This window comes from Pogona vitticeps, chromosome 3, assembly GCF_051106095.1.
Source record: "Pogona vitticeps strain Pit_001003342236 chromosome 3, PviZW2.1, whole genome shotgun sequence".
Taxonomy (NCBI): Eukaryota; Metazoa; Chordata; class Lepidosauria; order Squamata; family Agamidae; genus Pogona; species Pogona vitticeps.
The window spans coordinates 82,457,742-82,485,602 of NC_135785.1; the positions used below are offsets into that span (position 1 = coordinate 82,457,742).

Below are 27,861 nucleotides of genomic sequence, written 5' to 3' on the forward strand. Positions count from 1 at the left end.
TATTCCCCTGCCTTTGACACACATCACATTGTTTACAGAACTCCCTGATCTGCTTCCCTATGTCAGGCCAGTAAAAATTCTGTGTGATTCTCTGCTGTGTCTTGTTCACCCCTAAGTGCGCAGCAAACATGTCAGAGTGCCCCCTTTGTAAGATCATGGGGCGATACTTTTCAGGTACCACTAGCTGACTTCGGATCCCATCTCCCCCTTTTGAGATATTCCTCAGGGTCTCTCTATACAAAATCCCCTTTTTCTCTAGAAATCTCACTGGGGTTTCAGGTGTTAGCTGGGCGTCAGTCACCTGTTCAAAACACTTTTGGAGAGTGGCGTCTGCCTTTTCCTCTTGGCCAAATCGGCTGTCTGTGGTTAAGGTTTCCACCACAGCTTCTGAACTCCCCTCTGCTTCCGTCTCTGGCTCATCAGTACCCCCCTGAACTGTCCCCGTGGTGGCTTGTGAACGTGTAATCACTAGCACCCGTTTCACATGTTCAGCCAGGTCATTTCCCACGAGCACGGCTGCTGGCAGAGTCGATGAAATCGCTAGCCGCCAAACTCCCCTCCAGCCTTGAAAGTTCACAGGTACCTCCGCTACTGGCAGTGAGATCACCTGCCCCTCAATCCCTGCCACCTTCATGCTCTCATTTGGGATTACATATTCCCTAGGAATAATATCTGGATGGCACAGGGTCACCTGGGAACAAGTGTCCCTCAGCCCCCGATACTGATGGTCAAGTATTCCTACGTCCACCCCTGCTGTTTCAAACAACTGAGAATCTGTTCTCACGAGCAAGCATCGCTTGACCTCCACAAGAGGACCACCTTCCTCAGCCTGATCAGCAGATGCAGCCGTTCCAGACTGAGCAGCCATGGCAACAGGCTCCCTCAGTGACAATGAGCCTTGCTCTTTCTGGACACAGAACACAGCTTTTGGCTTGGTTCCACTAGAATCCTGAGGCACAATTCCTTTTAGCTGCTTTAATTTCTCACACTCTGAGATTAGATGGCCCTTTCCCTGACAGAAATAACATTTTCTGGTGTATTTTGAGTCTTTCTCATCTTGTTTTGGTTTTCCCTCCAAAATCTGAGGTCTTGGTTTCATGTCTGAGGGCTTCCCTTCACCATGGGCCCCTCCCCCTTGCTGGCTTTTCCCTGGTCCCTGAGAGTACTTGCTGTAGGTTTCTTTGGGTTTACCTACAGATTTCCCCTCACCCAAGGGCTTTCTTATTTGCGAAATAAAATCTGCGATCTCGGCTGCTTCTACCACAGATTTTGGTTTCCTTTCCCTCACCTGGAATTTCAATTCCCCATGCAGGACTGAATAGAACTGTTCCAGTGCTATCAAATCTTTAAGCTGCTCGTAGGTCTCTGTCCCCTCCTGAGATAGCCATTTCTCAAGCAGCCTCACCAATTGGGCCCCCACTTGGGTAAAAGTCTGCTCTGGCTTCTTGGTGATTGACCTAAATCTTTGCCTCAGTTGTTCCGCATTTATCCCATGTCTTGCAAACACCAGTTTTTTAAACTCTGCAAAATCTTTCATCAGTTCCTCAGGCATCTCGGCATAGACCTCAGCCAGGCTACCACTGATTAAAGATCGCATGATGGTCATCTTCTCAGTTTCCCTCACTGAGAAGTCCACAAACGCTCTTTCCACTAGGGAAAGGAACACCTCAGGACAATCTCCCTTGTGGTACACAGGGAATTTCTTCAGGTCAGCCTTAGACAATTGGCCTCCCTCAGAATCCCTATTGTTATTATTGTTCTGGTTCATCAGTTCCAGTTTTCTTAATTCAAACGCCATTCTTTCTTTTTCCAGAGCAATTTTCTCTCTCTCCCTCTCTATCTCAAATTGCCTTTGTTTCTCTCTTTCCCTTTCCTCCATTTCCCTCACCCTCAGTTCATGCTGTTGGGCTAGGAGCAATTTCCTGAGTTCTGGGTTCTGCTCTCCTGTGCTGTCACCCTGCACTGAGCCAAATTCATCCTCAGAACCTTGGTCAACCTGGGGGTCTTTCACTTCACCCATTTCTGCCACTTGGCTTCGAGTCAAGGGCATAATCCCCCCTCAGAACAGGCTGCTTTAAAAAGTCAAGCCTCAAAATAAAACGACCACCTTTTTTTTTTTCTTCTTGCCTCAGAACCAGCCTTCTAGAGCTTGCTGCTGTTCCTTCAGCACTAAACTTGCAACAGTTGCGAGCCAGAGCCTACCCCCCTCTGCTGGGCCTCTCAGCTGGCAAGCTAGCTCACTTCTATTTCACAGTTTTGCCTCAGCTTTTTTCCCGCCAAAACCAGGCTGCCTCAGAGCACCTTAATCTAGTCTCCCCAGTTGGCACGTTCTTCCACTAGCGCACCTCCCCCTGAGGTACACCTAGAAGATTACCTACGCGCCTCAGATTGTCCCTGACTAGACCCCCCTTGCTCTGGGCACACTTGCCAAGGCTTTGCTGGACCACTGGACAACTGGACCAGTCGTATCCCACACGCTGGACACCAATCAATGTGACAAACCCAGACCTACTGGGATCTGCCACACGTTAACTAAGCTGCCACCAACCATTCCCTATAAGAAGTCACACAGACCAGGGATGGATTTTCAACAAATAAAAGAATAAGGTTTATTTAAATACACACAGGGAAAAATAAAACGATCAGGTGAATAAGATAAAGTAACGTGGCTTATTCTCATTCATACATGCATACAGTTTGGTTCACACAGAACCCTTAACTTGAAGCACAGACCCTGAACCTATCAGTTCTGGCGGACCAACAGACACCTGAACCTATCAGGTTGGTACTCTGACACACAGTAGTACCCTGTCTGACACACAGACTCCCACACCAGCTTCTTCTTCCCAGCTGCTGCTTCTTCACATCCCAGTGTCTCCTGAACTTCACCACACAGGCTTCACATCTATATACAGTACAGCCCCTCCTCCTGATGTCCCGCCTTCCACTCCCCATAGGATGGAACTTTCCCTCCAAACCCATGACAGACAGGTAACATCAGTGCTGTATGTAACAGGACATTCCATGAAACTCTTGGGAGAGTAAAATAGAATTGCTCTGGAAGATAACTTGGTATTTTAGCACCTTTTCCTCTTTCTAGTAAGTGTTAAAAGATCCTTGCAGGGAAATTACACAGGCTCCCTCCCACCCACTTCATTTGTCTCATGGCAGAAGAAATTAAACAAAGCAACTGACCTTCTTTCAGGATCAACAAACCACTCGCCTTCCCATTCCCATCCTTTGGGAGGCAAAAAGTATTCTCTCTTTAGTTTGATTTTTCCTGTGACATCAGAAAACTTGTGACGGCCAACAAGTCCTGAAGTTCCCCACTTTCCAAACATAAGTGCTTGATTCTCATACTGTCAAAAAAAAAAAAAAACCAAGGAAAACTGAGCAATTTTAAATACTACTGGAAAGTCTTACACATCTCACTGACTTCAGGTCACATAGTACATGTTTTGAGAGGAGGTGCTCCCTCCAGTGGTCAAATGAATCTGTCATAGTGATTTTGTTATATTGTACTGTAGTTATTTTTCTCAATTACACATCTTACATCGAGTGTGCATGGATTAGTGATTGTTCATCAGAAGGCAAACACGCACAACTTGGCAAGTGAAATAGCTAACATCTATCTATGGGGAAATCCCATTTTGGGAAGGGAAACTGCCTTGGGCTCTTTTTAAGGAAAAAAGCAGGATAAAAATATTTTAAATAAATAATAAATAACTGTTATATTCATTCATTCATTCATTCATTTACTCTGGATGGTTTACAATACATAGAAACACATGACTAAAATAGAACCAACAAAACAAAGAATAAAATAATAAAATGAGAATAAATAATACCATCAAAGCATAAAATACATTAACATAAAACATTCAAAACATTTAATAAATTCCCCCTAATGTTTATCTTTATGTTTATCTCCTGGACTGCAAGGAGAACAAACCTATCAATTCTAAAGGAAATCAACCCTGAGTGCTCACTGGAAGGACAGATCCTGAAGCTGAGGCTCCAGTACTTTGGCCATCTCATGAGAAGAGAAGACTCCCTGGAAAAGGCCCTGATGTTGGGAAAGTGTGAAGGCAAGAGGAGAAGGGGACGACAGAGAACGAGATGGATGGACAGTGTCATTGAAGCTACCAACATGAATTTGACCCAACTCTGGGAGGCAGTGGAAGACAGGAGGGCCTGGCGTGCTCTGGTCCATGGGGTCACAAAGAGTCGGACACAACTAAACAACGACGGACGATGACCGAATGTTTATCTTGACCCACAGTCAGTCTATGGGGTCATCAGCATCCTAATCTGACCGGTAGCCACTCTCTCAGTTGGTCAGGTACATTTTCATTTCCTGATACATCATCCTTTTCTAACCAGTACTAGCAAGGCTGAATCTGGAACCTTCCATATTCAAAGCATACTTTGGCTCCTCTCTGCCAACCTATGCTTTGAATAGGACTGCTTCTTAACAGTGTGCTGTGTAAGGAGGCACTTACAGCCAGTGTGGTGTAGTGGTTGAGAGTTTTTAATTATAGGAGAACTTCATAGTAGACCACACCCTCATAATGCTTGGAAGAAAAAGAAAATAAATGAACCTGGCCTCCAAAGTTTAGTACAAATTTTAGTATAAACCACTGTGTATCTTGTCTGTGTCAAATCCGTATGTATTTGATCCTAAGTCAGGAATGAGCAACTTCCAAATCATTCTGAAATTATTTTTTAAAAAACCAAACAACTTCATGAACATTTGTGCTTATTTTCAAATGCAGTGTACGTGTGTATTTATACCCTGCCTTTCTTCCACAACTGGGACCCAACCGTGTTAAGATGGATAGAGTTAAAAACAAGTACTGATGAAAACATGCAAAGGATTACTGTACTAAAACGAGTGGACTAATCATAACATAAAAACAACTATTAAAAAAATTAAAATTCAGAGAACTTTCCCTAACTCTCTCTCTCTCTCACACACACACACACACACACACACACACACACACACACATTGGTGATGTATTTTTCCTCAATATTCACATTCTTAGTGCAGCCTTTGATCAAAGAACCACTCACAGAATTCAGAGACCTGCAAAATCCAAAGTATAAATGTGTTCCCCTAGGCATAATAGTCGGAGAAGTGTGAGTTGTGTTGGTTTACTTCAAAATACAGATGAAACATTCCTGCATAGCTCAGCTTCCAAGTGTTCTAGAGTAGTGATTAGTGCACCTACCATTTCAGCAAAGACACTGAATGTTCCTTCTGCAAAGCTATTGAACTTCTTTTCAACTGCACTCAAGCCAAGCCAAACGTTAACTCGCAACTGCACAGGGATCTTGATGCCATTGTTTTTGTCCATTGGGTACTAAAACAATTGAGAAAAGAAACAGGAAAAAAAAAACAGTTGACTTCCACTGTGACAGAATATGCACAATAGAGAGGCTTATGTTTTGCCCTTCATTGGCAGCTGATTGACACATACTGTATGTGCTTGCCTATGCATGTTAATGTTAAAGGGAACTTCAAAACAGTAGCAAAAAGCAGGGATTTTCTGAGTTCAACAGTACCCAGAAACAATTTTGATGTAGAACATTGTCCTTGATTTACCAAGGTGCAGGAAACAAGCACTACCAGACTGCTAACTCCTTTCCTGTTTTTTCTGTTCCCAACCCTCACCCAAGAATGTGTTTGCCACTATCAAGTTCTGAGAACTTTGCAATTCTAATCATTCCTAAGGTTTCCTTGTTATAAAAGGGTTGAATATCCTCTCCTACTACTGACAGCTCAGATGTTTCATTTAAAGGGGAAGACCCATGGGCAAACTGCTGCTCTTCAGAAGTTGTTGGACTTCAGTTCCTATAAGCCCCACCTAGCATGGCCAAGGATCAGGGATGATGGGAGCTGGAATCCAACAGTGTCTAGAAGGCCACGCATTCCCCAGCCCTGGCTCACAAAAAGAGTAAAGATGATAAACAGATAGGGCAATGACACTCTCATCAGCCCTTGTCTTTCTAATTGGCACTTCTCTGAGAACACATCCCGTGTGCAAGGGGTCCGGTTGAGAATTGCTGAAAGCCGAAATAGAAAGCCTTGAGTGATTGGTGGCCAATGAGGCAAAAGCAGCAGCAGTGGACCTGTCATGGGGCAGGGGTGTGTGTCTTCCTGCATTTCGCCTCCGGTCCTAGAAGGTGTCAGTGACTGTGATTAGCACCTCTGCCAGTCCTGGGCAGGCGTAATTTTGGTGAGAGAAGGAATGGCCCTGATACTAACAGCCACGAGCATTTGTTTCAGTGTGAAACCCTCACCAATCCACATTCAGCAGTCATGTCCTTGCACAGTGCAATAGCAGCCTCACACACACTCCGCTCCACCTTTGCCTCCAGCTGACAAATGAGGGCTGAAAGCCTCCTGCTTCCTGTGCTGCTATACAATGGTTATTATTATTATTATTATTATTATTATTATTATTATTATTATTATTATTATTATTATTATTATTATTATTATTATTATTAGTAGTAGTAGTAGTAGTAGTAGTAGTAGTAGTAGTAGTAGTAGTAGTAGTAGTAGTAGTAGTAGTAGTTTCATTTATATGCTGCATTGCTCCCAACCAGAGGTTATTGGCAGAAAAAAGGTGGCCCAAATAGTCATACACTGAGAAAAGTACCTTGTACTGAATCGGACCCTTGTTGTTTCTTGTTCAATCTTGTGAGCTCTGATCAACAGCTGCCAATCAGGATTTCAGGCAGGACTCTTTCATATCACTTCTAGAATTCTCTGGTAGTCTCCCACCCACACCCAATAAAAATACTAACCAAGCCTGACCCTGATTAGCAGACAAAATCAGACAACCTTACAGAGACACGAGTAAGTGGCATCTTTCACGGATCCTTGAGGCTGATGGAAGCCTGTACTTGTTAATTTCATCTGTTTCCCAAAGGCAGTTTGGCTTGGGGAATACTGTAATAGCTTGGGGGGATTAATAGTCATAAGAAAGCAATGAAATGCCACACATTCGTAGCTTAGACAGATTATCTAAATGTTATATCCCCTCTTTACAAAATTGTTCTTGATAAGTTGCATTCTGACTTATTTTCTTTACCAGACTTGCACTAAAGACAACCAATTTCCAAGCCATAGGCCAGAGCAAAGACTAAAGCCCCACATGTTCAGCAAAAATTCATCTGATTAGACTTAGGCAGAATTCAGCAAGCAGCTTTTACAATGTGCTTTGTTTCTGTTACTTATTAGAGCACTTGGGAGGTCATTTATCATCCTTCTTTAAAGGTAACTTGCAGCATCAATTCCGTGTTTGCTTTTGAGGTTAATTTTCACTGCGGTTTTTGTTAAAGGAAAATCTTAGAATTGAGACGACAATGGCATAAAATGTGGAAAATTCCTGCAAACGTTCTTCTAAAATGCCATTAAAATCCATCTTCTTAAAATGCCATTTTAAGTGCCATTAAAATCCATCTTCTTAAAATGCCATTTTAAAGTAAGATACTTTTACATAGCATTTAAGGTAAATAGACAATGTTATCAGCTATGCAAATAAAGTGGTTTTGTTCCTTCTTTTTCATTATTTCTGCAATGTAATGTTGTTCTCCTTGCGTAGCACAAAAAGTGGCCTCCTACAGGTAACTACATTGGTTGTGACTTGTGACTTCCAAGCTCTGGCTTCCGATTACCTTTAAAAAGACAGTCCGGGTCTTTCCGCAATATTTTCCAGATCCTCCAGGACATGAGGTAGAATATAAGACCTCGTGAGCAGGAATGCGGGCATAGGCCAGCCTCTTCTCCCCCCGGATCATCCAAATAATCACGTCAGGCATGCTGTTTTGTGGCTGTTGTTTTCAGTCAGGGAGAGGATATGGAAAACAAGTTTTGTAAAGAGAACATCACTTGTTATAATCCAATGCTATTCATAGACGTCTTAGAAGGGGAATTCTACTTGGGGGTACCACTGCCAAAAGGTGTTCCTTCTCTTCCCACTGTACTGCAAATGCTAGGTAACTCAGAGAAAGGCCTCGAAGACTCTTCAGGACATATAGGGCTCCCAAAAGGGGCCTGGGCACTGAATATGTGTACACATATCTAGCTCCCCCTCAGTCTAGTATGCCTTTTCTCCAGATTTAATTATTTGTCTCCCCCCCCCACTCACTCTCTCTCTCTCTCAAGCCCTTAAGATTTTCCTCTTCTTCCCAGACTGCACTTGCAACATCTACTCCTGCCCAATCAGCTGCATTCGCTCAGGCTTCATCCCATCTCTGAGCAGTGTTTTGTGGAAAGAAAAACGATGAGGCAATGATGAGAAGAGGGAACCAGAGAGCAGTGGAGTCACAGATCCAAAATCTCCTGCTGACCAGGGCTGCTTGGGGCAACGGTCACAGGAGCCAAAAGGGGTTCATCCAGCAGCCAAATATTCCCTGGGGCTTGGGACCATTTTACCAACAGCAGTCAGGCCAGGCATACCAGGCTCAGCTAGCATGGCCAGAGAGGGAAGAAACTGGCAGTGTTGTTGGGAAGGCATGAGGGTGCATGTGGCTTGCAGGCTATGCAGCCCTACCCTTGCGCATGTACACTTTCATTTCATTTCTATGGCACCTTTCTCCCCGTAAGGGACCCAAGGCAGCACACAACAACTATAAAACAAACAACAGTTGGACGATACTGTATAAATATCATATTAAAAACAGTTTAGCATATCTTAAGATTAAAAACAGTTTAAAAACATGTAAAAATTATTTAGTCTTCCACAGATCTTCAAAACATTTAAAATTTTAAAAAACATTTTAAAACATTTTTTAATTGAAAAAGACATTTTTAAAAAATTTAAAAATACACTTAGTTTTACACAGTTCTCCAAAATTATTGTATAGTCTTTGCACGAACACTATATATGCACTATGTATATACATATCTGTATACACATACACATTATTGTGCGCTGTCAAGCCAGTTCTGGCTCAAGGCAACCCTCTTCATGGTGTCCTTGGAGGGAGTGTTCCAACGTCTTTATCATCCCCTTGTTGTTGTGTCACTCTGGAACTGTGCAGCTTGTCCATGGCCATACGGGCTGGCTTTTTGAGGATGCACAGTGGGGAACTGAACTTGCAACCCTAATTCACTGAGCTAACTGGTCAGCTACACACACACTCACACACATACTGGAAATATATGTATATGTAAAAACACACACACATGCACACCACATACACCTGGCATATATGTACACATACAGACAGACCAACAGAGAGGACAAACCTCTTCAGATAGTTGTATTAATTTATGCAGCCAGTCTTCAATTTCTGTCAGGGCAGCCCTCACATCTGTTGCTTCATTCCTCATCCTTGCCGCTGCCTCCTGGATTTGGTGGAGCGATTTAAGCCGCAGTTTGCGGATCTGTGTGTCTAGAAGGGTGACATTGTGCTTGCCTTCTAGGCGAGGGAGTTCATTGCTGGAAGGGAAAAAACAGTGTCAGGAGGCCTAAGTGTTAAAATACTAATTGCAAAAAGACCTATGTAGGCAACCAGGTCTCAATAAAACTGTAAGCAGTGGTCTTAGATCATGGCCACTGGTCCCATCATCTCCTGGCAAAGAGAAGGGGAAGATACGGAGGCAGTGAGAGATTTCACTTTCTTCGGCTCCATGATCACTGCAGATGGGGACAGCAGCGACAAAATTAAAAGATGCGTCCTTCTTGGGAGGAAAGCAATGACAAACCTAGACAGCATCTTAAAAAGCAGAGACATCACCTTGCCGACAAAGGTCCACATAGTCAAAGCTATGGTTTTTCCTGTAGTGATGTATGGAAGTGAGAGCTGGACCATAAAGAAGGCTGACCGCCAAAGAATTGATGCTTTTGAATTGTGGTGCTGGAGGAGGCTCTTGAGAGTCCCCTGGACTGCAAGGAGAACAAACCTATCCATTCTAAAGGAAATCAACCCTGAGTGCTCACTAGAAGGACAGATAGTAAAGCTGAGGCTTCAATGCTTTGGCCACCTCATGAGAAGAGAAGACTCCCTGGAAAAGCCCCTGATGTTGGGAAAGTGTGAAGGCAAGAGGAGAAGGGGATGAAAAAGGACAAGATAGATGGATGGTGTCACTGAAGCTACCAACATGAATTTGACCAAACTCCAGGAGACAGTGGAAGACAGGAGGGCCTGGTGTGCTCTGGTCCATTAGGTCATGAAGAGTCGGACATGACTTAATAATTAAACAACAAACAACAACAAGTGGGCTGCAAAATACTAGCCAGAGGCCTCTGCCAGTAGGATCTAGAGCAATCACTCTCTCCTTGAGCATCTGGGACACCTGGCAAGCAGAAGGCATTGCTGGCTCAGTCTCTGCCAAGAGGAATATTACATTTTTGGCAGTTCCAAAGAGGAAAGATCTGGAGCAACTTACCTTACGTCCTCCATTAGTTCATCAATTAGCTTCAGCCATATCTCAGCCAACTGGTTTTCCGGCTGCTTTGCCTGTATCCCTGATTTTAAAGCAGCTATGTTTGCTTGCTACAAATTGGAAAAAAAAAATCATACAGGCTCATATGAGTTAGTTATTCAGATTCATTTTGCATTATGGTTTGCTCCTTGTCCTTACAGATAATTACTGCCATGCACTGAGGTGAGGACCGCCCCATGGACACATACACTTTTCTCTCTCAAAATACACCATGCAGATCCTGCAGTCACATATGCCATGAATCTGCAAAACTTTCGCCTCAGAAGATAAACCTTTGGAGACTGAGGGGGAGGAGAGAGGGAGGTGGCTGAAAATATGTCACCCGGAACACAGGAGGATGAATGCAAAACTGAAATCAAATTGGGCTGTGAGAGCAAGCTGATGAGAATTTGCTACCTGTGGATATACTGCAAATATTACCATCATCATGGGCAAGATGCATAGTGCTAAGGGCCAAATCAAGTTATTTTGGCACCTGGAACCAAACCAAGAATGGGGCAATCCTACCTGCACTTAAAACAACAACAAGAGTAGTCTGTGACAGGGACCTTAAAAGGTGTAGGTAGGCATGGCTAAAGGATGGGCTGTTTCACAACTGCATGTATATCATGTGATCATTGGGAAAACAGCCTATTCCAAAGTGGGCCAAGCACCATCTGATCACACCTATAGCCACTACATTCGTGCATATGCATTATGTGAGAAACAATCATAGACAACTTACCAGTTTTTCTACTATGCCCAAGAGAAGGTTTAGAGGGTCAAGCCTATGACTTATATCCTCCCAATACGAAATCAATGTCACCACTGGCTTTGTATTCGCCCAAGGCAGATAGTAATAATAGTTCCCTGTGGTGAAACATAAATGTGTCAACAGATTTTGGGGTCAATATGGCTAGAACTTACTATTAAGAAACATGGTTCTTCAGGCATCCTCCTACTTGTGGTCACTTATGGATAGCTTCATCACGTTATTATAGTCGTGGCTGCTTTCCAGGATCTAGATGTGTCTTCCTACCAATAGACCCATACTCATCTTGGATTTCAATAGGTTTATTCAAGATACTTCGATCAGTGATGCTGGGGAATTTTGTTGCCTCAGGCAGAAGATCCAAATTTATACACCCAAAAATAAAACTTAAAATTCAGTTGAATAACATAACTTGCTGCTCTTTTAACAACATCCACAATCCGAATCACCCCCTTTAGTCTATCTAGTGGTCAGTCCCAACTAGATTTCACCCAATAAAAGCTGTTTTGGCAGATGAGTTTTCATTGGAACAGTCCTATAAATTACTGTGGGTCTACTGGCTTCAAAAGAAGTTCTTTTTGTTTGAGATTGGGGTGGATCCAGTGGGCTGTTGCCACTGGCCGAATTGGCTTCCAACAGCAAATCTCTGTCTCTTCTGTAGAACCCCCAATACATCGTAAAAACCTGCTCTTGGGGGTTAGGAAACTCTCTGGAGTAGGTTCTCAGCCTCTTGAAGAGTTGAAGACAGCACAGCTGTCTGTCTAGGTCGATATCTCCCTTTGAGAGAGGAAAGAAAAACTTCTGAACGTCTGGAGCCCCCCTTCCCCCCCAAAAATAAAAAAACTGGAGAAGGGTGATGATAACATTAAAAATTATTTTATTTCATGGTTCAAGATGTTTTGGGGATTGGAAGGATGCCGGAGGACTGATTCTGCCATAGGGACTCTGTGGAGTCAAATGTAGTCCAGAGGTCATGCTTTGCCCCCACCCCACCCTTTCGGATGAAGCATGTTATATAACAAACAGGCCAAAACTGGGCATCCGTTGTGTTACAAATTGATTGTCTGGGATGACCCTCAATTATTTTCCCCCAGTTAACAGAGCAAGCGGCATCATATGTATATTTTATTTGATCAGTACTAAAGCTTTAGAAAAAGTAAATGCTAGTGTTCTATCCAATTAATACAATTACAATGTATCATTACTATTGATATATCAAGCTGCCCATTCAGCCACGGCATATCATCTTGAATTCTAATGGTCTCATTCATATTCTGTGGCCGGGCTAACTAAAAAGAGCCTTGAAGGATGCACACAATGCTCTGTTAATGAAGTTCTGAAACGGTTTTGTCTTCCTTGTTTTTTGAATACAACAAAAGAGCTTATGGCAGCTCTTTCTTCACTCATTTTAATTCTATGGCTTCCCAAACAGGAATAAAATAGAAATTTGTCTTCCCACATAGACACCTATCCCAAGATATCTTTATTGCTAATTTTATACAGAACTAGTACATACCATCAAATACAGCACAGCTGTACAGAGTTGTTGATGCCAGTGGCTTACACGTGGTATCAAATTTATTGCCGTAATTTCCGATGCTAACTTCAAACTGAATTGCCTCCCCAATATCTTGCAACATTGTGGCAGAATGAAACACAGTACAAAGGCTGTATTGTCTTCTCCGCTGATATTTCTGTAGGTTCAAACAGATACGGTGCTTTAATTAATACTGACATTTGTAGAATAAAAAACCACCTAAGATAAAATAGCCAGAACCCTGTTGGTGTAAGTTAAGCTGCTGGTGTCTAGTGGCATTAGCAGCAATTGGGTGTGCCACGGCTGTTTTGGAAAATTAAAAGCTTCCTACCAACCTACACTGCCAGGTATCCCCTTTGCCCTAGGAAGACATGAAGAGCCACAGAACAAGGCATGGAATTAATCAAAGCCATAAAATCATCACCACCAGCATGACTATGGCAGATGACAACACTGAAGAGTCACAGGATTGACTGGCCAATGTATATATGCATTTACGATTAAGAATGACGGATGGGGGGGTGGAACAAGATCAAACATCTAATAACCAAAGCTCAGAAAATTTGCATTTTTGGACTACAACTCTCCAAATTCTTTACCCAGCATGTTGGCTGGGGTATTTTGAACACCGTAGTCTGAAAAAGTTATTGGCCTGAGCTTTGTTAATTAATAAGTACATTAAGAATAGCCTTCTGCCTCTAGCAATTCAAAAAAGAAATGCACAAGTTAATTGGTAAAGGAAGGAGAGTCACCATTTCTTTCTGCCATCACAGTTACAGCTCTAAATGAGCACTATGGCACTTTTCCAAGTGGCTTCTCAAGGCTTCTTCTGAACCATCCGACGTGGTTAAAACATACAGATTTTCATGGTCCACAATTCACAAGGGAAAGATATGACTGCTGGGACATTCAGCTGGCGTAGAAATGTGAAGCTGATTGGATCTTTGTCCCATTATTATAACTGGGGGGAGGGGGGAGAAATCAATCGCCATTCCACTTTGCTTTGGTGCTCCAAGAGACCAAGCGAAGCCATGTTTTCTCTAGAAGCAAACTCACAGGTTGTAATAGGATTTCTTCCCAAGTGCAATCGCAGACTACAAACTAAGGTATCATTATCTTCAGACTGTCCCAAAGAGTTTTTTTTTAAAGTTATGTAGCAGTGAAGCCATAGTAAACACCAAGACAGATGGCAGCTAAAGAGACAAACACAGATGCAATCACACACACATACACTCCTACCTACTACTACTATGGGCTTCTACAACTTGTTGCCTCTGGACACTTTGGATTACAATACCCATGATGCCTAACCAATGACTATGCCTCCTCAACATCTTGCACCTAGTGTGTATGGAAAATATAGTTCCAAAATTCTGGAAGGCAACAGGTTGGAGAAGGCTGCCACAGTATTATATACCTGCTAAATGAGGAGAACACTCCAGACATTAGATAAAGTGGACTCCAGTCTAATAAAGCTTATGCCACAATAAATTTGTCTGCCTCTTTAGCGCGGTGTCATTTTCAGCCAACCAATGTTTACATGTTGGGTTTTTAGGGTATTGGAGCAACCACAATGTTTTGGCTGTACATGTGGGCACACTTTTTGAATCTGCCCCTATTGATACACTTGAACCAGTCAGCCAGGAAGGCTGGATTATCTAATCTAATGACAAACCTTCTAAATGAACTTTGTTGAGATGAGGGGGGGGGGTTGTTTCAAGGTAGTCAAAACGACACACTGCCTTAAAGCCACATTGAACTTACAGCAATATCTGTCACTGCACAAGCCCTACTGTGGTTTTTAAAATGGCACCAATCCACACTTTTAAAAACTGCAGTAGGGTGTCCATTTCCAGCCAGCCAGTCCTGGGATGCTTCCTGATTAATAACGAGTAGACTTTGTCTAGAGGTGCGGGGTATAAGTCTAAATAAAGTAAAGTAAAGTAACAGTGCTTTGGTCAGGGCAACAGAGTCCTTGCAGTGAAAATATAGCCACTGGAGCTGTCCAGCCTCGGGCCAGAACAATGTTGCTGGTCAGCCAGTGCTGGAAGGCTTTCTGGCTACCTCAGCACTGGCCGGCCAGCTGGCGACATTGTTCTTGCCTGGGAGCTCAGTTCCAGTGGCTTCTTTTTCACTGCACGTTGAGGACGTGAGGACTCTCAGCTGCTGCTCCAACCCCGATGCTGTCAGTAGTCAGGATGCCCCCCAGCATTGGTGGGACTGCTCCGCAGCTTGCCATAATGTGAGGAATTGCATTAAAACAGGATGTGCGTTTCCAGCCGTTTCATGCCTGGTTGCAGATAAGCTGAAGTAAAAAGCTTACTAAGAATTATCTGCAAATATGTAATTCCTGCCTTGGAAGTCAAGGAAATGAGAGGGGAAATCATACAGGGAGCTGGTTTCTAAAGGACACAAATGCAGTTTCACAGTGACCTGAGCAAGATCTGTTTTGAAATCTGGGACTAATGTACTTATGCATGCTCAACTGCTTTGGTTTTCAACATCTTTACTGTGAACTGCTTTGTGAGGATTTATCCTAAAAGTCAAGGTAGAATTGCTGTACAGTGCATAATAAAATGCTCTTTACTATTTTATTGCAGCAGACCAGTTGCAGTTTTGCACATTATTTAAACACTTGGAAAAATGAGAATTGCATTTAAACCTGTTCATTGGTATATGTGGGACTTGAAAGCCACGTTATTTCCCAGCAGGAGAAAGCTTGAAATATTCCAGAGCTGTGTATCTCTTGCACTGAGAAACAAAACAGTACTTACTTCAACCACTAGTACATCATCACTGGGTATCATCTCAATCTTCTTAGAAAGAGGTTCACTATCAAGCAACGTAGATAGTTCGACCAAGATTCTGCCTCTGTAAGCTACACCTTCTCCCTAAAAGACAAACAGGAAACTCCCTAAGACACAAACAAGCTAAGACAACAAAGACTTTTTCTACTGTGATCGACATGTGCACTGTCAGTATTCTCCCCATAAATGTAACTTTTTTCACAATTGCAAAACAATGCCTCTCTTTACTGCTTTGGTAAATGAAGAAATGGCTAAGGCACCAATCCAAGTTTTGCTATTGAAACTCACAAAGCATGCTTTCGCTTGTGCCCCTGAGTTCAGGATTCCAGCATTTTAGCACATGCAACTGTTTAAAAAAAGACTAGACTCTCACCAAATCAACCGTTTGGCACGGCAGAGGAGTGGGAGGAGGGCATTCAGCCTGTTGTCCTGCCTTCCCAACAGCTTATTGTTGCCACCTCGGCTTTCTTTACAGAGCTACGCACGCACAGCCCTGCCTGCTTGAACTGGGCTTGGGAAAGAAGCAGCCATCTGTGTGCGTGATTTCTCCATCCAGCGAGGGAGATCTGAGTGGAAGCCTGCTGCTTCTGTATGCCCACATTCTCTCTAGAGGGATCAAACAATATGCATTCCGCATATTGTAAGTGGACAAAAGCGCTGGGAATTTGAGAAAGAATTGTGTGTAATGTTTAACACTGATGCCATTCATGAATGACACTTGAAGGCAAAAATGCCTCATCTTGAGATTTTATATTCCTTTTACTTAAAGAACCACATCTTCAGCCCAAGCTTTTTAAAAAGTTACATATTCCTTTGTAAGTGGGAGGCTTCAAAGGGCGGCTGGCTAAAAAGTCACACACTGTGTGAGTTTAGCAGTAACACCTTGTCACCCTTCCTTCGCATGCCATCAGTGTGGGTTGGACACTTATGTCCTTGTGCTGAAACAAGATATCAGAGCTTCACGGGAGAAAGAAAATGCAGACACGCAATTAGAGCCGGTAGCCTTTGTCTATATCTAACATATTGAATTTGCATGTAAAAGAGCCCTTAAGGCTGAAATCTTTTAAAAACACAATTTCACTGGTCTGTCGATGAATTATACACTTCAGTGATTGCACGAAGCCATGAAGCAGAATTATTCCCTGCAAACGAATTATAAGCTGTCTTCAACTAGAACAATAGCCAAGACTAGTACATATTACCCAGTCACTCCTACTATAAGCAGGAGCAGCTGGCTAAAGCATGGCACTTCACAGTTTGTTTATTTTGATTTCTGAATGTAAATCATCTAACTTGTCTCTACCCTGATAACCCAGAGAAATAAGGCACACATCTCCCCCACGTATCTTGTTTACAAAAAAAATTAAATGGGTGGGTCGATTGCTGGTAACCTGAGAGTGAGTAGACACATTCCATCTCCATCCTTCAACCATCCTTCTTTTTTTGGATAATTTCTCTCTCTTGTTGAAGGAGCAAGACTACTGCATTCAAGCGTTATGGAACACACATTATGCACAGAAGATCCATGGTTTGTTCATCTGCTCCAACGTGTCTTTGCCTGAGGTACCTTCAAAACAATAAACTAACCTTTCCAGAATTCAGCTCATCATATGGATCTGGGAATCCAGTATATTCTCTTGGACTTCCATACAGGTTCAAGTAGCAAGGCCCAAACGTTGGTAAAAAGCCCACTTCTGTCTCTCCAGTATTTGCTAATAGGCAAACATTATGGTTAGAACATACAGGGGTTATAAGGAACTATCAAGATGTAAGCATTAATTTAGTTGCAGCAAACTAGAAGGTTAAAATGTTAGTTGTTAGCAAAATAAGAACATTTTATTCCATGGTGTAAACAAAATGTTAATGTTTTACAAGTTACTACTTCCATTCATATTTCTACTCCAATCATAAAAGTCTACAGAGAGTTCACATGTACAAGATAACATCATTTCTTGCTTATTGCTTTGAATGTGTTTTTGGTATTAATTTTGTTGGCCATTTTTAATTGACAATTTGTCTGATACTTATTGTTTTGAGCTTTTAAATATAGTTTTTAAATTATATAAGCCACCTTGGGTCCTTTTTAAGGAGAAAGGGGAGGTAAAAATGTTTTAAATAAATAAATTAAATAAAGAAATCTACATAACATCTCAGTAAATGCAGCAGCTTGCACACTGTGGTATCCAGAAAGACGGGGTTCAGAGATATGAATATGAGATACAAGTTTCAGCTTTGGCAAAAACATTTTTTTTAAAAAAAAGTATTATAGACTAAACTGGCTTGGTCAGATTCATGCCAACAGAATTCCATTTTTGCAAAAGAGCTGAAAAATATACTTTTTTATATTATCAGAGAGAAAAAAATAAATTAAAAAATAAAGAAGATAGAAAACACTGTGGCACCTTAAAGACTAATTGTTATACTGTATTTTAATGTGAGCTTTGGTGGACAAGTCCACTCCCTCAGACATGTCCACAAAATCCCACATTAAAATACAGCAGTTAGTCTTTAAGGTGCCACAACATTTTTGTCTTCTTTATTCCCCCCCCCCCCCGCTAGTACATAGCTACCTCTTCTGAAACTGCTCTCTATACAGTATTGGTATCTCTGCATAAGATCAAAAAAAGGGACAGGCATCCGTAGCAGACAACTACATCTGCAGCCAGAGCTTTGTTGGCCGTTATCAGTAAATATTTTCTTTCGGTTGAATGTGCAAGTATCTCGTTTTTTAAAAGCTGAAAGGCAATTCATCTTTGGGAAACCTCTGCCATGAACATGGGTAGGCAAGCTCTGGCTATACTGGTAATCTTCTCACCTGTTCTTTCATTTGACATTAAAGACAGGACCCCTATTCAAATGTTAATTGAACTGAAACTGGAAGTCAGTGGCATTCACAAACACACACACACAGTTTAGAAAAGTTACTTTTTGGGACTGTGATTCCTAATATTCTCCCACTGCTCTGGATGGAGTAATCTAGGAAACTGTAGTCAAAAAAAAGGTTTTTTTAAGCTCTCTTCACATATTTGCATGTATTACAACTAAGCTACTGTTATACTCAAAGGTATTACAGACAAATGGTTAGAATTCAGCCGCACATGGTTGTGGTAATTAAAAATCTTGCTTTTCCATTAGCTGTTGCAAGAGATCGGGGTGTATGTGTCAAGTACAAAGAAGGGTGTAAATCCTGCATCATTCATGGTTATGAAGCAGAATAAATTTCTTGCTTCCACCGCAAGCAACATTTGCCAAAATCCCTTCTTCGACACAACTATTATCATCTTCCAATAATCAGTTGTAATTAAATACTGGAAATAAGTACTGAGAAAAACTCTTAGCCTCCTGAAGTCACAGCTGCAACTGCTCCCTAAACAACAGAGTGCACATCATCCAGAAGTGAGATTTCCAACTCTTTATTATTCCTTATTTCCAGAGGCCCCAGAAGTGTGACTCACTCATATTTGTGTCTCCATGTCTTTGCAGTGGGCAAGAAAACATACTATTTGGTTTCCACAAAAAAAATCAGTTGCTCATAGATTCTAACAGATACGCATGTCCTAGGAAATGTAAAGGCGTTATCACAACATTTGTCTTATAGATGAGGATGGGCTTATTTCCTTGTAAATGTAATCACAGTTGAATTTAAAATGCAGCTGAGCAAAGAAATGTGATTCTAGCTAAGCAGTTACTGATTTTCTTTTCAAACTGTGCTTGGTTATAAGTGCCACATTTTCAAAAACAGGAGAAAGCAAAGCAGCTGTATGGGGAAGATGGATTCCTGTCAGAGGCAATTCACTTACATATTGCACCTGTTTCTATTAAATCTCTTTTAATTTATTTATTTGGGAGGAAAGGAAATCACAGCACTTGATGCCAATCTATTTAAAGATAAGCTATTATCAACCTTATAGATAAAAATCTGTTTCTGACCTCTCATTAAACCCAAAGAGCCACTAAGATCTCAAACCACCAGCCGCAGCTCATGCAGTAGCATTTCTCTTATGCAAATTAGGTCAGTATAAGTAGTAAAATTAGAAATCCACATGTTAATCTCTGAAATAAAGCCATGCAAAGCCAAAGATAATTTTTTTGCAATCATGTCCCCATGCCTGATAGGTTCAGAATAATTTTCACAAATGATAGCATAACACTGCAAAGATTCAAGCAAAACATAGTTTAAATATTTGGATTTAAACTAATTTGGCCACAGAATCATGTTACATTCCAAGATATGATTATGAACCTTCATATGGTGAAGCCCCAGCAACCGAAGATGAAAACTCTACATATTATAAAAAGAAAAATCATTACTTGAGATATAACAGAACTCAACGAGTAAACATATAAAATTTCTGCTCAAAGCAAATCTTTATTGACTAAGGAATTTAGCTTTAAGAATAATGACTAATCCTGAAGTCTGCTCTATAAACAATGCAGTCCTTAGAAGAAACTGTACCAACAGTTCTTATGTCACCACACAGCAGGGCATTGCAATAAGTATTAAAGAGAACATCGGCCAATAACAAGCAAATGCAAGGATTTAAGATCAAGGGTGCCAATTCACAGAATCCTTCTAAAGGCCAGTCACCTAGACTAAACGATCTTCAAGAAAAATGAAACCACACTTCAGTAAACACTTTTCCAAATAAATGCACAGTGCAACTGTTCTTTTTTGGGAAGGGGATGTTGCAACAATACCCTACTGTGCTATCGTGACACAAGATATAGTTCACACACACCCTTCTGTTGTTTCATCCACAAGCGAGTTGTTTCTCTTGCCAGGTCTGTATCTTTTGTTAATTTTTTGCACTTCTTGATCTTCAGCTTTGGCATCCCATGGAATTGTAGTGTCAATTATACAGACATTTCTATCTTCTGTTACTGTTATATGTGACATATTCTGCTCAAGGTCTGTCCATTTCAATCCCAAAGTCCCACAAGATCTGAACTTGGCCATTTTCTGACACTTTCTCTATCTGATGTTTCCAGATAAACTGGCAGATTATAATTTGTAAATAAAGACCAGTGTATTACTTTTGCAATTCTATCATGCCTAGCTTTTAGTCTGTTTATTATTATTATTATTAGGCAAATAACATACTCTAGAATCATTACAACACAAGATAAATGTGCCTTTGGAGTAACAAAAAAGAATTTTCCACAAGAACATCTCCATCTTATAAACCAAATCTTGCTACAAAGAGAGATAATAAATAAAGAAATGAAATTAATTATGAAATGTAGAATATGGAAACATTTTAAAGATGAAATAAAAAGGCCTAATTGTATATCTCTCAAGCTCTACCTATCTAACACAGCAACAGGACATTCAAATCGAGTCGCTATTATATATATTTTCTCAACAGCCCCAGAGAAGAAAGGTTTCAAAGAGACAAAGACTTCTGGATATTGCTAATTTATTTATTCTATCTTTTATTATTTAGAAACCCAGTCTCCACCTTCCTGGTTGAATAACAATTTAATAACCCTGAAAGCAACGATGCTAACAATAAAACAAGTAGAAATATAAGAGTGTTAGAGGCAATGCAAATAGTTGTATTGAGCAGTAACAAAACACTACGCATGCCCCTGAAAAAACAGGTCTTGCACTATCTGGGGGGGGGAATCCAGCATATTTCTTTGGAGAAAGAGTCCCTTCATATAGGTCAAGAGGAACTATTTAACGCACTCACTTGTTAGGAGCTCCTTTGAAGAAATATGATCTAAGCAGAGGCTACCTTACCTTCAACTTCACCACCAGAAGCAGCAATTTTGGAGAGGCATAAATATGTGGTGCCCACGACATCATTTCTTGTAAGACGATCCCTGTTTTTTAATGTGACAGTTAAGTGCATCAATACTGATCTTAAATAATCACAAGTGCGTGTTGCTTTTAACCACAAATCTGTAGCATTGCACATGAACTATTTTCAACATGCAATGTATTTAAATACAATGAACAACTGAGTGTATAAATGATATATTTACCATTGCTTGTGTGTGTGTGTGTGTGTGTGTGTGTGTGTGTGTGTGTGAGAGAGAGAGAGAGAGAGAGAGAGAGAGAGAGAGAGAATTACTGCGTTAGTACCTACATACTGTATAGGTATGTCAGGACTGAAGTTCCACTATTGGCCATCAGATGGTGTGATGTGTACTCCTTAAAAGAATGTTAAAATAAAGTTTGGATATCTTTTAACAATTTTTAGGAGAGAAAAAATTCTCTGTTCCCCTCTCCTGCTTGCTACCCGACCAATCCTGCTGGAAGTAAGCCTAATGGACATAATCAGCCACAAAACAATTCTAATGATCTGTATAATGGTTCAAGCAGAGTAGCTAATGAGTACAAAGAACCCATGGGAGTTTGTCATGCTCTGTAACAACGGCAATTAACAAAATCACCAAACTATTACTAACGATTATTGCAAATAACCCAAACAACACTCTGTAAAGAGCATTTAATTAGTTCTGTGGCTGCTTGTGCAATGCAAGTAATGAACATATGTTGGCACTTTATGTCAAAACACTTTTTCTCAGCATCATAATTGTTGTTTTGTGTGTGACTGTATACACAACAAGGCAGGACTCACCAGTCATACACCATCAGCCTTATTTTTTCACACATGGAAGGGAACTGGAAAAAAGAAAACCGCAGTCATTAATCAAAGTACTATTTCTCAACCAAAATGTAACAGGGTAGCTGTTTTTGAGACAAGAAATAACAAACCTTGATCTGAAGGTTAACAAGCTGATTCCATTCTGGGTTAGCATTTTTTTCAATTATATTTGTACAAACCTGCAAAAGAAAAAAAATATTGTGTAATACAAGATGTTATAAATGTTCAGTTACACAAACACACATTCATATACCTAGACACCAGCTCTTTATCTAGCTATATAAGTTATTCAGGCACAAGTAAACTTAACCGAGGCTCACTCTACATGAAAACCATCCTTTTGGAATGAGCTCCTGTTAGAGCCATGCCAGGTCCCCTTCCTTCCCAGCATTCAATAGGATGCTTAAGACAATGCTGTTTAAAGAAGCTTTTAGGGGCATCCTTTCCTGAGTGGCAATGTATTTGAGTCGCCAGTCCTCCCATCTTTTAGGTTCAGGATTTAACTAGATTAGATTTCTGCCCCTTTCCTCCTTAATTTATTACCAATCGTTGGTCTTGTTGTCTGTTTATATGTACATTATGTGTTTGAATAGTTGCTTTACTGTAAACCACCCTGAGCGGTGCTTGTCACTAAATCAGGTGGTATTTAAATACATGAAATAAATAAATAAAATCTGACCCAGTTTACACATGAGCTGCATTAGATTTCAACATTGTGCATTTAGCCTTTCTCATTCCTCTAATGTTATGGTCACAAGGAGATGAGACACACGGGCTTCCCTTTTTTGCTGCTATTTATAAACCAGTAACAGGGATTAGTGTTAATTCTTTTATTGAAATAACACTTTGTTATTAATGCCAGCCTGTAATTGATTTGTTTCGATAAACCATATTTAACACTAACCACCCTTTGTCTGAAGTCAGAGATAATACTGATCCATGGCTAGGTGGGTGGGGGGGAGGAGTTTGGAGAGGACACTGTGTGAGCTCAAAGCTATTGGTGAGAACACAATTGGATTAATTCCTCTGCTTAAATCTAGCTGCACATTGCCACAAGTTAAGAAGCCACTGTGGGCATTTCCTGTTGCTCACCATTCATTTGAGTCAGTGCATGATCGCAAATGTCTACACCAATTTCTAAACTTGTGATAGTTCAGAGCTGAAATTTATAACAACAGAGTAATGCAAGTGTAGTTTTTTAATTGGATTCTGGCTCTCCTATGTGTTTTAAACATCACATCTAATTATAACCATTCCCTTGATGTCATAAAGTAATTTATACCTGTTGCTTTTACAAGTGCATAGCCCAATGGTCAATAATTTAGAACAAATTAAAAGAAAAAGTGCTCGAACTTTTTCATGATCATATTAATTCAGTTTCACATATGAAACTGACCTTGGTTCTGGATCAGCACAGAAACGTCTTCTAAACCATAGAATTAAGAGTACTCGTTGAAAGTCACTAAACATTGCCAAGTATGTCTAGGTAAACAGAGATAAAGATGTATACAGTATGCGTAAATGGAAGCAAGTAATAGCGATAAGGCCATTAAGCTTCCCATTTGAGCCCTTTTTAACATCTTGCTTTATCTGCATTCTTTTTCTACATCATGAGATCAGTTGCTAAAATCCATGGATCAAGCTGATGACTTGCACATATTTGCTCCAATTCAGCAAAGATACTAATCCATGTGCTGAAGAAGTATTCACTTCCAGATGGCAGATGGGCAGTGCAATCGAATGCTACTTGCATATGGCTGGTTATTATGCAGTTCTTTTATATACAACAGAATACCTTTTTCCCAGCAAAACAAACTTCCACAAATGGATCCACAAGGTTCTTCTTGTCTGCATCTGATCCAAATATTTCCTTGATTGACTGTGCAAAAGCATCATCCACTGAAAGGCGGGGGGGAAGAGAATGATTGTAAATTAAGATCTGGTATATACATAAGGTTTGTATGTGATCCTATTACAACATTGTAGTTGAACGCTCTACTGTAAAACTTAACACAGTCTAATGAATGTTCGAGGCCTGCAACAAACAGTTGCAGTACTGAGTGTTTCTGTTCACGGCTTCAGATATTCCATTCCCTCTCCTTAGTTTTCACTGATTTTTCTCCTCCTCATTCTGTCAGCATTCAGTGCCCACAGAAAATGCTGCCCCCACCTGAGTTTTTTCTCAACTCCTCTATTTTTTTTTTCATTTTGAGATTGCCCAATTCTAAACATTTCTAATTATAATAAGCAAAAGTCAGAAACAATAAAAAGTATATACTCTGAGGAATATCTTCAGCTCTGTAGATCTTAAGCACAAATGTGACCCATCGGAGTACTATCCCAGCTGGTAGCAAAAGATTCGTTTCTACATCATCGTTTTCATTATCACGTTCTCTGTTTTCCACCTATTGGAGACATATTTGAATGTATTATCATTCTGTCCATAGCAAAGACAACCAAAACAAAACACACACTCCATTAAAAAAAAAACAAAAATCCCTGCACACAAACAAAAACCTTTCTTCCCCACAAGGTTTCAGTGTATCAAAATAATTGCTATTTTTAACCCATGACAAGTTAAGCACTTCTGCTACAAATAAAATAAAAAGAAAACAGTATACACTAGTTCACTGACTTTTAGTAGACATATTAAGATACCAAGGTAAATCATCATATGTTTAGCACCTTCCTGGAAGGACTTCAAATATGATGGTTTCGTATTAGAAAATGAATATTTAAATGATATTTACCGTTAGTCAATTTGCAATGTAAACATAAAAATTGAATTGACAAGAATGTAAATTTAACTTTTTCCCCCCTCCATTGTATGAATCACTTTACTCCTGATACAAACTGCATGCAAGGGCCTCCAAGCCATGTTTAGTGCTTTCTGTGACAATGGTCCAAACTGTGAAGATTGTTTCATAAACTGTATTTAACTGAGTTCAAAATTATGAATGTATAGTCATACATTCATAATGTTGAACTCGGTTAAATAAAGTTTAACTGAATTCAAATTTGTAAACAGAAGGTAATGCAGCATCAACTAGGATTATGTTAGCATCTTATTTATAAGCATATGCCATGCATATAATCATGCAGTAATAAAATAGGTTTGCTCTTAAGCTGAATTCTTCATATATTCCAGTGTCTGATATTTTAAAAGCCAAACACTTAATATGAGAATAGAGGCTTTTTTTAAAAAAAGGAAAATATGATGTACATTAGTATCCAATGGCAGCAGAATTTGACTTTCTTCCCCTTCCGTCCTATTGCAGACCTCCAGAGTGCCCCCCCCCGCCAAAAAAACCCTACTCCACTTTAGAGGTTATTGAGTGCAACTCATCTTACACTCAGGAAGATGCATGTCTTTGCGTGGAGAGGAATACAGAGACAAAGGACTTCAGGTTTCATACCCTGTCTGTGCTGACCTTCCTTCACCTTTGATTTCTATTCTTAGGGTGTCTATTGACCTTTCCTTCCTTCTGTCACTTTTCTCTTACCTATCCAAGAGGGATCATCTTGCCTTAATTCTCTAAAGGCAGCCATGGCTCCTTGCATATCCAACTTCTCTCTCAACAGTATTTTTCTAAACAGCACATACTGTCTTATTTTCTGAGAAGAGTGGATACGATCCTTTTACAAAAGGTCATCATTCCATGTTTCAAAGTGCTGAATTGGCCAGTTAACACTGCTCCTGACCTGTTACTCTCAGCACTTCAGAAAGTTCCCCAAGTCCTTGGATCACACTGCGGGGGTACACAGTGTGCTGGGGAGGGCGGCTGGAGGAAGGGAAAAAAATAATTGTTTCAGGTGGATCCAGTAGAAGTTGGTTCCTGAGAACTGTATTTTTAAAACAGCAACAGGATAAACCAGGATATTCCCACAACATTCACAGTCTTTTCTGTGACTTAATGAAGCATCTGATAACAGCAGGAAAAAGCAGTATTGTGAGCAAAGAGAAGCTACACCCCAAAGACTGGAAACAGCAAAGTTAAGGAAAGATGTACCTCTGAAAGGCAGCGATGCAGAAGGCCCTGGAAGAGAAGCGCTGTGGCAAGGGCGGAAAGAGGCGGAGCAAGCAGAACTGGAGGGGAAAGAAACATACAGTAAGGAGCTTCACTCGTTCTAGTTTGTTCTGATCTTAAAAGAAATTCCTGACACTGACACTGGAAGGAACTAAAACAGGGGTGAAGACACTTTGTCCTCCAGATGTTCCTGGACAACCTGGCCCTTGGCTCTACTGGCTAAGGCTGATAGGCGTTAGGTCACAGCAATATCTGGAGGGCCAAAGTTTTCACAACTCTGAATTAACTCTTCTGCTTTTTAGTGGATGTGGGGGTGGGGGTGGGCGGCGGCAGGGGGGAGGGAAGAGAATAAGATTTACTAAACTTACTGGTGGCTCATCTCCAGTTCCTAGAACAAACATGCTGACTTTCAAGTACCCTTTAGAACTTGAGTTTGCATCTTCAGGGTCATTTAGAAGCAGCCATTTCCTCATAACTGCATGGCCTGGAAAGAAAAAGAAAACACACTGACATTAAAGTAAAAGATATTCTGCTCCTTACAAGTAAGATCTTAGAGGGTGTTTATAGATATAGATGGCATCAAGATGCTGGTGGTGAAGGGCCACTGCTGCTGACTTCAGAATAAAAAAGCAAGGGTGGAGAACCTTTGGCACGCTAGATTTCTGGGACTACAACACCTGTAAGTGTGGCCAATAGTAAGGGATTATGGGAGTTGTTATCCCAAAAACTGGTGAACTAAACTTGAACGAATATGAAGCATATGAGCACAGATTAAGGTCAAAACTACACTTTCCAGAAACAATGAAAAGCTACTGAAGCACATGATGCCAGTTCAAAATGGTGCCCAATCCATTCTTGTTGGCCTGTTTCTTTATTTTACACCACAGTATCAGGCAGCCTAGGTTTATCCTCCCCCCCCCACACACATACACCAGTTGTCTGTCCAGTCCTTCCCCATTCACCCCCTGCTTTTCTCTTAACCACCCTATGAGCTCCTCTCTCCTCTGTAGTGTCTTCAGTTTTTTTCTCCTTTGTGCCTGTGTTCACACATGCAGATGTGTTGTTCCTTTATTTTTTAGCCTGTAACTAAAATTGCGCATCGAAAGATACAGTAGGACCCCCTCATGATGTCATGAGACTTCTTTGCTTTCCCCAGGACAGCAAAACAAAGTAGAATTATGCCCAGAGAACACTCACCAGGTTCATCGTAGACATAACCTATATCGATCTGAAACAAATATTTAGAATATTATCTCTCCAACAATAAATATCATAACCAAAGAAACATAAAGTGCATTTGGCATTACAGACTTGTTTGTTTTCACTTGCCTAGCTGAACCCATTTCTTGTCTCCATGGTCATCCTGTACCAACAGCTAAATATATGCAGCCGAAATAATACCCATTTATTTTCTTCTGCTTTTAAATGGACTCTCGGCACCAGTTGGCCTTTTTTTTAGTGAGAACCTAAGATAACATATATCTTAGCTTGCTCCTGGTGGATTTTTTAAAATAATGCTGGTGTTTTGCTTTACTGCTGTGTGTTTCTTTTGATTGTCTCAATTCATATTTTTCTTTAAAAGCCACCTTGAGTGTGATTTGTGCAGGGGAAAAAGGCAAAGTAGAAATTAAGTAGATAAATAAATAAACAAAATGTATC

At 40.7% G+C, this 27,861-nt stretch overlaps 1 protein-coding gene across 5 annotated transcripts in view; it reads right to left on the reverse strand.

Annotated features, from left to right (window-relative positions):
* MYOF (myoferlin) overlaps positions 1-27,861 on the reverse strand; it is a 104,103-nt gene that overhangs the window by 44,391 nt on the left and 31,851 nt on the right. For 4 of the 5 annotated variants that reach the window (XR_013543956.1, XR_013543955.1, XM_072995324.2 and 1 more), the window contains exons 10-26: positions 27,400-27,430; positions 26,571-26,686; positions 24,453-24,579; positions 23,970-24,073; positions 22,285-22,353; positions 22,148-22,191; positions 21,304-21,386; positions 19,804-19,842; positions 17,148-17,272; positions 15,528-15,644; positions 12,733-12,910; positions 11,190-11,314; positions 10,409-10,515; positions 9,266-9,458; positions 7,690-7,845; positions 5,235-5,366; positions 3,196-3,359 (exon numbers count right to left, since the gene is read on the reverse strand). Coding sequence is in view for 3 of the 5 variants with exons in the window: in XM_072995324.2 (XP_072851425.2) it covers positions 3,196-3,359; positions 5,235-5,366; positions 7,690-7,845; positions 9,266-9,458; positions 10,409-10,515; positions 11,190-11,314; positions 12,733-12,910; positions 15,528-15,644; positions 17,148-17,272; positions 19,804-19,842; positions 21,304-21,386; positions 22,148-22,191; positions 22,285-22,353; positions 23,970-24,073; positions 24,453-24,579; positions 26,571-26,686; positions 27,400-27,430 (1,910 nt within the window). In the remaining 2 variants the exon portion in view is untranslated. The remainder of the gene's footprint in view (positions 1-3,195; positions 3,360-5,234; positions 5,367-7,689; positions 7,846-9,265; positions 9,459-10,408; positions 10,516-11,189; positions 11,315-12,732; positions 12,911-15,527; positions 15,645-17,147; positions 17,273-19,803; positions 19,843-21,303; positions 21,387-22,147; positions 22,192-22,284; positions 22,354-23,969; positions 24,074-24,452; positions 24,580-26,570; positions 26,687-27,399; positions 27,431-27,861) is intronic. The other variant, XM_020782899.3, reaches the window with a different exon arrangement.